The sequence below is a fragment of the Siniperca chuatsi genome, linkage group LG19 (genome assembly GCF_020085105.1).
Source record: "Siniperca chuatsi isolate FFG_IHB_CAS linkage group LG19, ASM2008510v1, whole genome shotgun sequence".
In the NCBI taxonomy this organism is placed as follows: domain Eukaryota; kingdom Metazoa; phylum Chordata; class Actinopteri; order Centrarchiformes; family Sinipercidae; genus Siniperca; species Siniperca chuatsi.
This window is the reverse complement of record NC_058060.1, coordinates 23,523,877-23,537,442: the sequence shown is the minus strand read 5'-3', so window position 1 is coordinate 23,537,442 and position 13,566 is coordinate 23,523,877. Positions and strand designations below refer to the sequence as shown.

The 13,566-nt window shown below is 38.3% G+C and overlaps 1 protein-coding gene across 2 annotated transcripts in view; it reads right to left on the bottom strand.

Annotated features, from left to right (window-relative positions):
- Window positions 1-13,566, bottom strand: part of LOC122866379 (hemicentin-2-like) — a 480,239-nt gene extending 466,673 nt beyond the window's left edge. For both annotated transcript variants that reach the window (XM_044175982.1, XM_044175983.1), the window contains exons 1-4: window positions 13,311-13,566; window positions 10,756-11,070; window positions 8,572-8,838; window positions 8,106-8,402 (exon numbers count right to left, since the gene is read on the bottom strand). In XM_044175982.1, the coding sequence (XP_044031917.1) occupies window positions 8,106-8,402; window positions 8,572-8,838; window positions 10,756-11,070; window positions 13,311-13,377 (946 nt within the window). In that variant the 5' untranslated portion in view covers window positions 13,378-13,566. The remainder of the gene's footprint in view (window positions 1-8,105; window positions 8,403-8,571; window positions 8,839-10,755; window positions 11,071-13,310) is intronic.

Below are 13,566 nucleotides of genomic sequence, written 5' to 3'. Positions count from 1 at the left end.
GAGACAGGTTGGGTTCTGGCAGCAACGTCACATGACTCTGTTGATGGAGTTGCTGCATGTTTTTCAGGAACAATGAAATGTTTTCAGGAATTTCCGTTAACCATTTGTCAGCTGCAGGTTGAACTACAGACTCTGCTACCTGCTGATTTCTCAAACGCTGGTGGGAAACGAAAGTGTTTATCTCAGGTTTCACTGCGTGTGTGTGAATGTGTGCTGACAGGTTCTGCAGGATTCCAGTTAAAGCTGGATAATTAAGATGATGCTCTCGATCCTTTTCTACTTTACAACAGATTTATTTTACTGTAGTCCACTCGTTAAACACAGCTGATTCTTTATATTTGATTCTGCAAATGTTTTCCTAATCCAAGATTTTGTTTGTATTTTACCACAAAAAAAAACTGTCAGTTTGGACTTTTCCACTTGACTTTGACTTTAATTTAAAAGACACCTTTATTTTTTGCATCTATTTGCAGACGTTAGGTTCAAAGCAACAGAACTTTATTTCAAACTCTAGCGGGGATCCTAAAGTTTCCAAAGACACCAAATATGTCAGGCTGAATTGAAATGATGCACAAGACATCCAGAATCCATTTGATTGAATGATGCAGCCATAAAAAATTAGTTAATTAGGAAAAATGTCTTTCCATCTAACTCCAGTGGTGTGTAGCCATTTGCATAAAGTTTCAGTGTCATGTGCCGAGATTTATCGGCCTCTGAGTCTTCAGCCTCCACCCAGTGATAGTTTATTGTGCTCAAACAGCTGGTTGTATTTCCAGAAGCAAGTTGCTTTTGATAAACCTCAGACAGCTGTAAACAGTTTTCAGTAGCACAAAAAAAGTTGATCTGAAATCAGTTCATCTCCTACTGTTTCAGAGGATAATGTCTTAAAACACTGGCACATAACTGCAAACTATCTGAATGGCTGGATTCCACTTTTTTGTAACTTTGGGTTATCAGACCTTTTAAGTTTTACTGTAAATCGATCTTCATTTGTTATGTTTCCTGGTATTCTTGCTGTCTCTGGAGACAGTAACCATGACAACAAAATTGTTAAAAGTTTAAACATGTCTGTGATTTCTATTTAGACTGGAATAAGATCAGACGGGCTGTGAACGCCTCACTCACCTGCTCTTGTGAGACTCCGCAGAAAGGTCAGGACCACCACAAACACAACACACTTGATCCCAGTCATCCTCATGTTAAACTTCCTCTGACACTGTTCAGTGTCCTGGACTGAAGTAAATCCACTGTGGTAGTGACGGTGACATCAAGGCCGGCCGACTGGTCTGACGAGTTGAAAGTATGAAAGTATGACGAGTTGAAAGTATGAAAGTAGGAAAGTATGAAGTGTCACTATGCGGAAATCATGTCTGTGCCATCTGGGATTAAGGTTCAATGTTTAAGATTCAAGAAGCTTTATTGCCATTATACAGACTGATCTTAAGCTTCAAAACATAGTAACCCTGAACGATTTTAAAGCCATGGTGAAATCCATTGAGTCCAAGTTGTCTGTGTGCAAATGTTTTATCTGATCATTTTAATGTTACTCAAACTACGTTGCTGCTATACTTGGCCAGGTCTCCCTTGTAAAAGAGATTCTTGATCTCAGTGGGACAAACCTGGTTAAATGAAGGCTAAAATCTTTCTTTTAAATACAGTGCAGGTTTGCTCAGTGAAATGCAGTTATAGCCTCCTCCATGCTACACACAGAGAAAATGTTTAAACAAATATTCAAATATTTTAAATTAGAATAGAATGAAACAGTAAAAAACAGTAGCACTAAAGGAAGAAATAAAAAAGGAAAACTAAATTATATTTACAAGAAAGATATACAGTTACATATACTGTATATTTACACATACACATACACACAATATGTGCAATATCAGTGTAATGCAGTGCAATGTATAGAACAGTGTGCAATCTAGAACATGTAAAACAAGTAGAGCTGAGGTTCATGAGAAGAGTCATTTATTTACAGTGGTGTGCAGATGATGATGTGGGGTTGAGGAGTCTCACAGCCTGAGGGACGAAGCTGTTCTGTAGTCTGGTGGTACGGCAGCGGATACTTCTGTGTCTCTTTCCAGATGGCAGCAGGGTGAACAGGCTGTGGCTGAGGGGGGTACTGTCCTTTAGTATCCTTTGGGCTGTGCACAGACACCTCACCGACATCACTGATGTGCGGTAGGTTGGTACCAATGATGTTCTGGGCGGTTTTAATCACCTGCTGCAGAGTCCTCCGGTCCTGGGCCGTGCACATCCCGTGCCAGTTTGTGATGTTTCCAGTCAGGATGCTTTCTGTTGCTCCTCTGTAAAAGTTAACAAGAACTCGGCACGGGAACTTTGCCTTTTTAAGTTTCCCCAAGAAATAAAGCCATTTCTGAGCTTTCTTGACCAGGGTGGAGATGTGAGATTGTAGTCTTATCAGAGATGTGTTATTGTACATTACTGGGTTGGGTTAGGATTAGCCTGTAATGGGGCTTTGGTTTAATTAAAGGTTACTGAGTGGAACACAAGATGCGTGGTCCTGAGCTGTCACTTCTACACTCCCTTCTTGCCATCCTAACATAACAAGATGTCCATGACAGGTTCTCTGTGATGCTGATTCCCAGGAACCTAAAACTGTTCACCTGCTCCACCTCAGCTCCACTGATGTGTCACACGGGTGTGTGTCTTGGCTTCCTTTTTTCTAAAATCAACGATCAATTCCTTGGTTTTGTTGACGTTGAGCAGTAGGTTGTTCTCTGTGCACCGCTCTGCAAGACTGTTGATTTCCTCACTCACCCACTCAGTCAGGGATCACCCACGCTGGTGATCAATAAAGGTTTATCTTATCTTATTTTCCTTGTCACCTGACACAGAATCAACACATTTGCTGCTGTATGATGTGACTGATGATGCATATTCCTTTAGGTTGGTGAGTTTCTCGTGGGTGGCGGCATCTCTGAACATATGCCTGAAATACTTGAAATGCTTGGCTCCCTGTTGAAGCTTGGGTGCAGACGGAAACAGGCTGATAAACCTGCCCTTTTACAATCCTTAATCATAATAACTTTTTTAAAATGTGTTTTTATAGCACCTTTCCAAAACAAAGCTACAAAGTGCAGTTAAAACAAAGAATATAAAGTTAATAAAAATCTTTAAAACATTCAAAATACAATAAAATAAATCAGTTAACTAAAGTGAGTTTTAAGAAGAGATTTAAAAGAGGATACTGACAGCTGAGGGGCCCAAACATCAAATACTGACTGTCACTGTACTGAACTCTTCTTCTTCCTGTTAGATTGACACAGATACAGAAGAGGTTAACAGAGGCAACAGTGAGCAGAAAGAGCCTCTGACTCCATCGGCTGTCCAGTCTTGGTGGAGGATATGAGGTTCTTCTTTTGATGTGTAATCTGTGTTTCTTCTGTTACATTTATTCTGTTCTTTGGTTCAGCACCAGGTCTGCTGATGCTGTGAGTCCACAACGATATAATAATAATAATAATGATAATAATAATAATAATGATAATAATAATAATACCTATGAGATTAGTTAAACTCCTGAAACAGCAAAAGAGTAAATTTACCAACCAAACTAAGGATTAAGTAGTAATCAGGTAGATTGATAACTACTGTGGATAATTAACAATATATATTCTGAACCCCATATACTGTATGTGTGTGTGTGTGTGTATATATATATATATATATATATATATATATATATATATATAAATAGTGTTGCTGACTATTGTCATTAATGTTTGCACATGTTTGTCAGAGTATTATAAAGGGACTGTTATATATAAACACGTGTTTGAGTCGCAGATAATACTGTGAATTTGAGTTTACACGCGAGGCTGGAGCAGTGGTGGAAAGTAACTAAGTACATTTACTCAAGTACTTTATTTAAGTACAATTTTGAGGTACTTGTAATTCCGTATTTCCATTTTCTGCTACAATATACTTCTACCCCACAACAATTCATAAAAATTGTACCTCTGCATCTCTTCCTTGCACCTTGACATGCTGATGTTTAGCAGGTATAATGTTAACATTTAACACAAGTACAGACACTTCAGAAAGTCCTCTTCTCTCCTTATTTCTGTCTTTTATTCTTATTCCTAATGAAGAAAGTTTCTGCTGTGTGAAAATATGCAGAGGTACAAAACTAAACATGAATGTCTGAACTACATTTCATGGGAATCCATCCAAGAGTTGTTGGTATGTTTCAGTCTGAACCAAGTGGTGGACCGACTGACAGACATTCCCATCTCTAGAGCCGGGCTGCTGGTGTGGCTAAAAATACTGTTACAGTAAATCCAAGTAAGTAATTGTGTTGCGCTACATATCAGAACATGTCACTGTCGAGACTCACTGATGGCAGCTCCATGACGAAGAGTGAAAGTGAAACAGGTGAATTTATTGGAAACGAACACGCCGTGCTGTAAGGGGTGGAAACAGGTTGTGATTGGGACAGATATGGTATTGTGTAAAGACCTCATAGCTCCTGTTTTTATTTCCACTGACTGAGAAGTTTGTTCTGTTTTAGGAACCTTTTGAACAAATACAAAAACTTTTCTTATCCCCAAGTGAATAAAATCATAAATGCACTGCCATCAACCTACAAATCTCTTCAATTAAATACAAAACAAAAAAGACATTAACACAGAATCTGAAATATGTTTTTATAAAATAAAACTTTACAACAAAAGGTTTACAAAGAAAAGATTGATTCCATATGTTTACTAAAAAGTACAAATACACAAAAAAATACTCTGTAAAATCAAATAAACATCACGTCCATTCTTGCCACTGTACAAACAGAATGTGTGCTTTCATTTCATTATTTCATGTGTTTTTGTGAACTATGTGTTTCAGACTTTTGTCATTTCAAGCTGCTCAAAGTGCTGTTTGTTTTTGCTTTGACCTCCAGGTTATCACCTCGCTGCAGTCTTGGAGAAAGGAACTCCCTGAAATCCCACTTTTAACCAGAGGAGGTCAGTAAAACCAAAATATGTTGCAATACCCACACTTGCCATATTTGCAGGTAGGGAAGTGCCTGCTTGTGTGATGTATTTCTGCTAAAGCACGTGGAGTTTTTTCAGAACATGACTCAGTTGAGCTCAGATGCTTTTTGGTTTATTTTCAAACAGGGCAAAAAACAAAATTGGGATCAAAAATAAACTTTGGTAACAGTCAAATGACAGTAATGGTTTCTGAATACATTCAATACAATTAATAAAGTCAGTACATGGAGCTGTGTTGAAGCTCATGTGACGATATGCAGAGGATCAAACGTTTTGACTACAATCAGTATAAAGTCATGTGAGAAGAAACCAGGTTAACACATAATGCCTGTTGTAAGAAAGGGAGGGCTGTTGAAGCAAGTGGACATGACTAACAGTGAAGTAGTGTTTAAGTAGTGTTGATTTGTTCAGTTAGATTTCATCAGCTTTTTTATAAGAAGATGTCTAAATGGCACTGATGATTTAGCTGTGAAAAGTCAGCTAACCTTAACCTTAACCCTAACTTCACTCATTTAACTCTGTATGAGTTTACCACTTACTTATCTGACTTGTGCTTTTTGTATCCGAACACGTCCTTGTGTCAGTGTGACAACTGTTGAGTCACTTTATCTGTCTATTTCTATTTTTAAATTACTTCTTCTTTACCATTTTGTCTGAGTGTGGAGCACCAGGACGTGACGTAGAGGAGGAACAGTACTTCGTGAGCCAGATTCTCCCAGAAAAATCCCTGCAAAGCATATTGCAGTGCAGAAGCAGCGCAGAGCCTCACAGTCTTAGTGCAAAGTGTCCTTGTCCTTCATTAATCAGTCTAGATAAGGATGTTTCCCAAATGGCTCAAAAATTGTTCTCTCGCGTTCCCACTGAAACTTCAGTTGAGCTGAAGCCAAACCATGTCAGCCACCAACGTTGGTCTGTTTTGGCTTTGCTGGGTTTTGTTTTTGTTTTTAACTACTTCAAGTTTCCAGTGAAGAAAACCGACAAAGGAAATCGTGTTTGCGTTCACACTGCAGCTCATTTAATCCTTCAATCCCCGGTTCGTCTCCAGCTCTGTTTATGCAGAATTTCCACTTCCTTTCCATTTGACATGAATTTCTCCACGGAGGATACATTCATGCAGCACAGTCAGAGTAACTCCCCATTTCTTTGGATTCACCAGAGCTGTGTGTTATAATACTGTCAGGTTACATGTTATTTTCTTCATAATTTTCTCTGCAAACAAAATTGAATAGAATTCAGTTCTGAAACACGTCAAGCTCAAACTCCCAATCTCCAATTTATTCTTCTTTATTATAAGATACTTCTGCAGAGGACAATAAACTATCACAGCAAACATGAGGACATTTGTTTTTGGTCAGATCTTTATCCTCATTTTATTGAGTCACTTTAATTTTTTCATATCATGCATTAAGTTATGCTTTGTTTCTGCTCCAACTGCCTGACAACTGAATGGAGAAACAGACGTCTCCAGGAAATAACCTGCTGCTTTACAAACTTTATCATCACAGCTGTGTCAGCTGAGACAGCAGTTAATTAGTTAGATTTCAACTTTCAGCTGAGCAGAAAGGTTTCATTTATTCATTATTTATTAATAAAAAATGGGGAAAATGTAAACTAGACTTGATCTATTATTTCCAATACAGAATATACAGTATACTTACTTTAAGTAGGTCTCAACATCTGGTTTTCCGGAATTGTTCCTGTCTGTCTATCTGTCTGTGTCCAAAATACATTATTATTAGTACAATCTACACATACAAAATAAATTAATAAGTGGAGGCAGAATTATTATTGTTATTATTTACCTTTTTTAACTTTTTACAAATGAGTGTTTTATATTTAATGTAGAGTGCCACAAAGACTACAACCAAAATGAGTATGATCACTCCAGCTGTAATGCCTGCAGCAAGAGTGCCTGAAACGGAAAAAGATTTGGTTAATGAAGCTTTCTACCATACAGACTCCCACAAGTGCAGTGACAACTACTGTATCAAGGTGTAATGTGAACTTTTACAATGGGCGTATTGCTGCATATTCCAATTTAAGTTAAAACTTTTTTTTTCACTCAATCACAAAATATATTAATATAACACTGATTCCATTTATATACATTTTGTGAAACCTTTTCCATTTTGCCAAGAAGTGACAGTCACCCACAAAAAACAGAAAAAACAGAAGATGAAAGATAATGCACTTACCAGATAACATAAGATTTACATGATATTTATTATATTATATGCAATTAACTCCAACCAACTAAAATGTTTAAATTTACATTTTACAACAGCATTTTTGTTAACCTTTTTCACTATGATTACTCAGATCGTAGAAAAGGTTTCAGTCGTAGTCATCTGGACACTGTTTTCAGAATCAAAACATTTCGGCTCCCATCCGGAAGTCATTCTCAATTGTGAAAAATGGTCTGAGAACTCAGAAATTTAAGCTACTCTGTGTTACTTAAGCCCTGCCCTCAGGGAATAATCTTCCTGAGTGTCTGTTGTTTACCCTGCCTAGTTTCACCTGAAACTGACCTAATTGTTTCCATGATGGCCCAGTAATCAGTAATCAGGCCTATTGTTTTCTGGCTGCACCTCCCTCATCACTGTTAAGTACCTGATTAGCATACGATTGGCTTGACCATGGTGCTAATACACTGTGGTAAACGGTTGGCAAGTTGAATCTCAGACCACCATTTCTGTTGAAAGAGGGGTTTTCTTTTTTCACAAAAATGGCTTCTTTGACTCCTCTTTCAACCCAACTCTTCTCTCTACTTAGGATCTTCACCTCACTGTCTTCAAATGTGTGGTTTGTAGCTAACTCAGATGTTATTTGTTTTGGTGTTTTCTTATGTTTTGGTTTTTGCAGGTTGTGCATGTGGCACAAAGTGGTTTTTGAATCTTCTGAGAGTGTGAACCCTGTCTGGGATTGGGAGTTTCTGATTCCATGACACACCTCAGTATAGTGAGTGACTGAACTGTCTGGATATAGTGAGTCATGTTAATTACAGACAGTGTCTAAACTCTAAAAAGTGTAAATCCAGATATTACAGATAAGGACAGATAGACTGAAAGTTTCTACTTCCTGCTACCTTACCTTGACTTTTCTCTATCCTCAGAAGGGTGCTGGTTATGTTTGTCTCCTCAGCATTACTGAGTTCACAGGTGTATATTCCCTCCTGATTTGAAGACAAGTCCTGTAGCATGAGGCTGCCTGACTCAGACACACCCTTCACCTGCTGCTGCCACTCCTCTGAGACTGTGTGGGGGACGTCGGCCCTGGTCTGGCTCAGGATGATCTGACTGTGGTTGAACCTCCAGATGAGGCCCGTTAGGGGAGTGTTTGAGGAAGTGCAGGGGATTGTTGTTTCAGAGTCTGAAACACTGAGAGAAGCTGAAATGATAAAACACACACACTCAAAAAACCCACTAAAATGAAGAACTAATAACATATCTGGTATTTCTTTTAGGTTTAACCAGCAGCTTTTATAGCAGCTGTTTGAGGCAGCCTGTCCCACCACTTTAGTTCCACAGTACCTGCAGGTCTTCTTAGAAACACTTACTTGGTTTAAACAAAGTGGCTGTCCTCCTGTTTCTGCGAGTGCTGACGGTGCAGCTGTAGACCAGATCAGTAACATTATCTGAAAGTATCAGAGAACTACTGATGTTGTAAATCTGCTGTTCAGTCTGCTGGACTGTGGTTGTGTTCTTGAAGGTCACGTTGGACGGAGGGCTGGTGGACCAGGTGAGCTCAGGCTCAGGGTAGATCCCCTCTGAGCTGCAGGTGATCCTGTTTTCCACCTGCTGAATGTCGACTTGACGGACCGGAGCTGCAGAAAAAAGAAGGTTCAGTTTATTTCAACATGTTTTTGAAGTGGTGATGTGGGAAACCTGATGATGACACCTTCAGCACTCCTTGCTGTGGTTTTTATGCAGTGCACCTCTGATGATATCACATTACTTCCATTCATGAGGCTCATGTTCTCTGCACCTATTGTCGTCCATCCAAATCTATTAAGTGCTCAGGAACCTTAAAGATTAGATTTTATGACGTGGACAAAAACAATCTGTCATCTCATATGTTAATATATGTTAATAAACTGAGGGAACAGAATACATATTATGAGCACACAATGAGGGAATGAGTTGCAATTTAAAAGCATACATTTATAACTGAATGAAGGTGTGGTAATACAGCACTTCCATGTCAGCCTGTGGACTTTGCTCTGAGGATGAACCAAACTATATCATAATCACATATTTTTATTACTTTTTATTAGGTACAAGGATTAGTTTCCATGCTTTATATAAAGTAGTTTATTAAAAAGCCTTGCCCTTTCCCTCTGAGCTCAAAATGGGAGTTTCTGTTGGTAGCGGCTATCACTGCTCATGTTCATGCATGTTCTTCCAAACAAAGCAGAAATGTAACTTTTATCATGTCTTTTTAGTTTTTTGTCATAAAGGTCCAATTTGTATTTAAACAACATTCAAACAAGAGAAGCAAAAAAATGTTTAGAATAACTGGTCTGGTGGACAAATGGGGGAAAAGTACCCAGAGTCAATCACTGCCAATTAAGAGAATCATAACTTTCTCTTCAAACCTCCAAATCTTCCTAATCACAAATGCTTCACCAAAGAAAGACTTAGATTATTTTCTGTTTTGTTTTTTGTTTTTTTGCAATCACCACAGTAAGTTTCTCACAAAACTGTGAGATTAGGTTTACTGTGCAGGTTTCCTTATCTACTAGATGACCTTATTCACACAGTCTTGCATGAATATCAGGCTTCTCCTCCTGGGAGTGAATGTTATCAACCAGATGTCTGTGTGCTGTAGCGGAGAGAGCTCAACACTCTGCAACATGAGAAAACAAAAGGAGAAAATGTACAATTTGACAACACGTGGCCTGCATTTACTCTGTCTGCCTTTTAAGTCCAACTTAAAAACATACTGTAAGTTTACCTGCTGCTTTAAAAATGTTTTCTCTGCTGAGTAGTTCTTGTAAAACTCAAGTTCACTGAACTTAAGAAAAAAAGTTTAAGGGTCTGTCACATTGTTGCAGTCTTATGCACTCAAGTGAGCGCTCACATGTTACTGAGTAAGCTGGCGAGATGGAAAATGCCAACACGTCAACGCATCCTTATCTTAGTACTACTGCATATGTGAAAAAGTAGTATAAAGCCTTTAGTGTCTCCAGAGAGACTGTGTGAAGTCTTATAAATGTCCTCAAGTGATGTCACTTGAGTCAGCGTCGGATGAAGACTACAAGTTTGAAAATTAAAAAATCTGTTGGTGTGGAAGTGAGCGTACCAGAGCTCTGTAGTCCGCTGCTGATCTCTGCTTCAGGCTAGAGGCTCCAGGTTACATTAGCCGCTACTAGCATAACGCACCACAATCTCAGACCGAACTGTCGGCAGTCAAGTTGCATTATGGGTAATATAGGCGCCAGGTTTCGACAAGGAAGAAGAATGTGTGGAATAAAAAAGACGCTTGTTCTGCAAGTCTAGTGCTATTGGCTATAAACTATTATATAATGTTTTCTAAGTTAGAAAAGCTCATGATTCTAAAATTCTGTAACGTTGAAATTAATGATAAATTAAAATTTAAGTTGAATTAATGAGTTATTGATAGATATTAGTTGATTTCACAAAATTCCAATATGATGTTTTACAGCATAAAAAATACTATAGAAGCAAATGGCATTTCTTGTGAGTGTTTGGGTTTTCTGTCTCTATTATGAATTTCATACCGTCCACTTTTAGGTTGATGAATGAGTCCTTGTTGCCTCTCATGGTGCTGGTGTAGCACTTGTATCTGCCCTGGTCCTGAACCTCCACCCCTGTCAGCTGGAGCGAGGCATTTCCTCTGGAGATCTGGTCCCTGAACAGTGATGTCCTGCCTCTGTAGTGCTCGTGCTGGTGTGAAAGCTGGTCTTTGTTGTGGTAGTAGGAGTGGACAGTGTCTCCTGCTGTCACCTGAATCCAGTGGATGAGTACATCAGTGCCGACCGGGAAGCTGCACGGTAAGATGCAGCTCTCCATGAAAACACAGGACACCTCAGCATCTGCAACACATTAGGTAAAGAGACACCCATCAAAGTTCAGTTCAGGGAAAAGTGAACCTCTTAATAGCCTGATTATTAACTTTTTTGACTATATAAAGCAAAATCACACTAATCACCGATTTATGTCTTTTATTGAGATTGAGTAGAGATGGAGGAGTCGTTGGTTTCTACTGATATCTATAACTGTGTCGTCTGCATAACAAGAGCGTTAAATTATGTTGATGAATAATGTGACCTTGTGGGAGCAGAATAATAATAATTGTACTGACATGTATAACTTTTTGTCATCTGCATAGCAATAGAAGAATAGATTACGTTATGTAGTGATTATGATTCTGTTGCTGCTACTACTACAAAATTAACTTATTTAGCACATTGTAAATTTCTGTAAGAAAATAAATAAAAGAAAATACATATAGAAGATTAAAGATGCATTAATTGTTTTTTTTTCTTTTGTTTTGGCCAACATTTTACAAACATTTACACGTCCAGCAGACAGAGCAACATAATTTATTATTGGGGGTTGTGTTAGTTTCCACATGATAAGTCCAATATTCACTCTCCTTTAGCGTCTTTAGCTTCTAAATGCTGCGCTATGTTCACCAGCTAGTCACTAACTGTTTCTTTCTGCTGTTTGGTGCTGGACAGGTAGTGTACTGTGGATTTATCAGAGCTAAAAAAAAAACTGTTGCTGGAAATGAGGTTGATGAGAGCACTGAGAGTGTATTTTTTCTGTAAAACCAAAACTATGGGCTAAAAGAGGCTAAAATGGTCTTTTAAGCTGCAGAGTTGGTGAGAATTCTCTATGCGTTTATCACTAAGAGTGACCCCTTTCCCATTACACATTTTCATTTGATCCACTATATAAATAAAAATGTCTATTAGTGCAGCTTTAAAATGAGAAAATGTGTAGAAAACAACGCAACATTTAGAAGTCAGCAAAATCAATTGTTTGGGATGAGAAGGACACAAGTTAGGTTCAGTGAGATCAGAAGTAAAACATCTTTTTTTGTTGTTGATTAAAGGACCAGTGTGTAAGATTTAGGGAGACCTATTGGCAGAATGTTGCAGAAATGGAATATAATATTTATAGGTATGTTTTCATTAGTGTATAATCACCAGAAAATACAAATCATGTTTTCAATACCTTAGAATAAGCCCTTTATATCTACAGAGGGAGCGGGTCCCCTTCCACGGAGGTCGCCATGTTGCACCGCCAAGTTTCTACAGTAGCCCAGAACTGACAAACCAAACACTGACTCTTGATAGGGCCTTTCGCGTTTTTTGCGAGTTTCACGGCCACCGTAGAGGATGCGGCAAGCGGTATTCAGTTGGCTGCGATCTGCAACCTCACCGCTAGATGCCACTAAATCCTACACACTGCTCCTTTTAAGATGTTGCATTTTGTGTTTCCACTAACAAGGAAATCTCATGCTTAGGAATTTAAAAACAAAAATCTAAAGCATTCATTGTGTGTGTTTAGGAATGTATCCCAGCAGGATGTGCAAGATTCCAGTTCAGACTTACAACAGGAAGCTCTTAATCTTCTGTCTGCACTCCATAACAGATTTATTTTATTGATTTTTCCTCATTAAATATACATGGTCACTCTGGACTTTGCCACTTGACTAAAGTTCAAACTTTGACTGCTAGTAAATAATCTCAGTTTCTATCTTTCAGCAGTTACAGTATATACTGCTTTTAAAACCTAAAGCAAAGGATTTACTTGTTGTACTTCTTCAGTTAAAGCGTTAACTCACGCATTTTAAAGATGTATTTTCTCACTTATCTCTAGTGGTATCTAGCTACACACAGTTTTCGTGTTATGTGGTGATATTTTTTTAGATTTTTTCCTCCACACAGTACAGTCCAAGTGAATGTCAGTTTGTTTTTAACGCTTAAAGTAGTGAAACTTAACAGAAGCTTATATTTCATTACATTAAGATTAAAATACAACAAATGAATTCACCTTCATTGTATTGAGGTGGCAGCTGAAGTTTCATAGGATACATATCTGAAAACCTTGGCACATAAAAGTGAAATGATCTGAATGTCACTGGGAAAAGTGATTTTAGGTGGGTTGACTCTATAGATTTTATAATAGATCTAACTTTATGAATTGTGATTACTGGTATTCTTGCTTTCTCTGGTGAAAACTAACAATGTACCAAGTTTAAACTTATCTGGAATTTAAGCTTAGAGTGGAATAAGATCTGATGGGCTGTGAACGTCACACTCACCTCCTCTGTTAAAAGTCCACAGACAGGTCAAGACCAAGAAAAACAGGGCGCACTTGACCACAGTCATCCTCCTGTTAAATAGTCCTCCGTCGTGAAGTGTACTGAAACTGGAAAAATGTAAATCCACAATGAGTGTGACCGTGTCACACCAAGGCCAACTAACCAGTCTGACCACTAGACGTGATTCAACAGCTGGAAGCTAATTTTAGTTCTGACTGCCAAGTAATCTGTGTGTGTGTGTGTGTGTGTGTGTGTG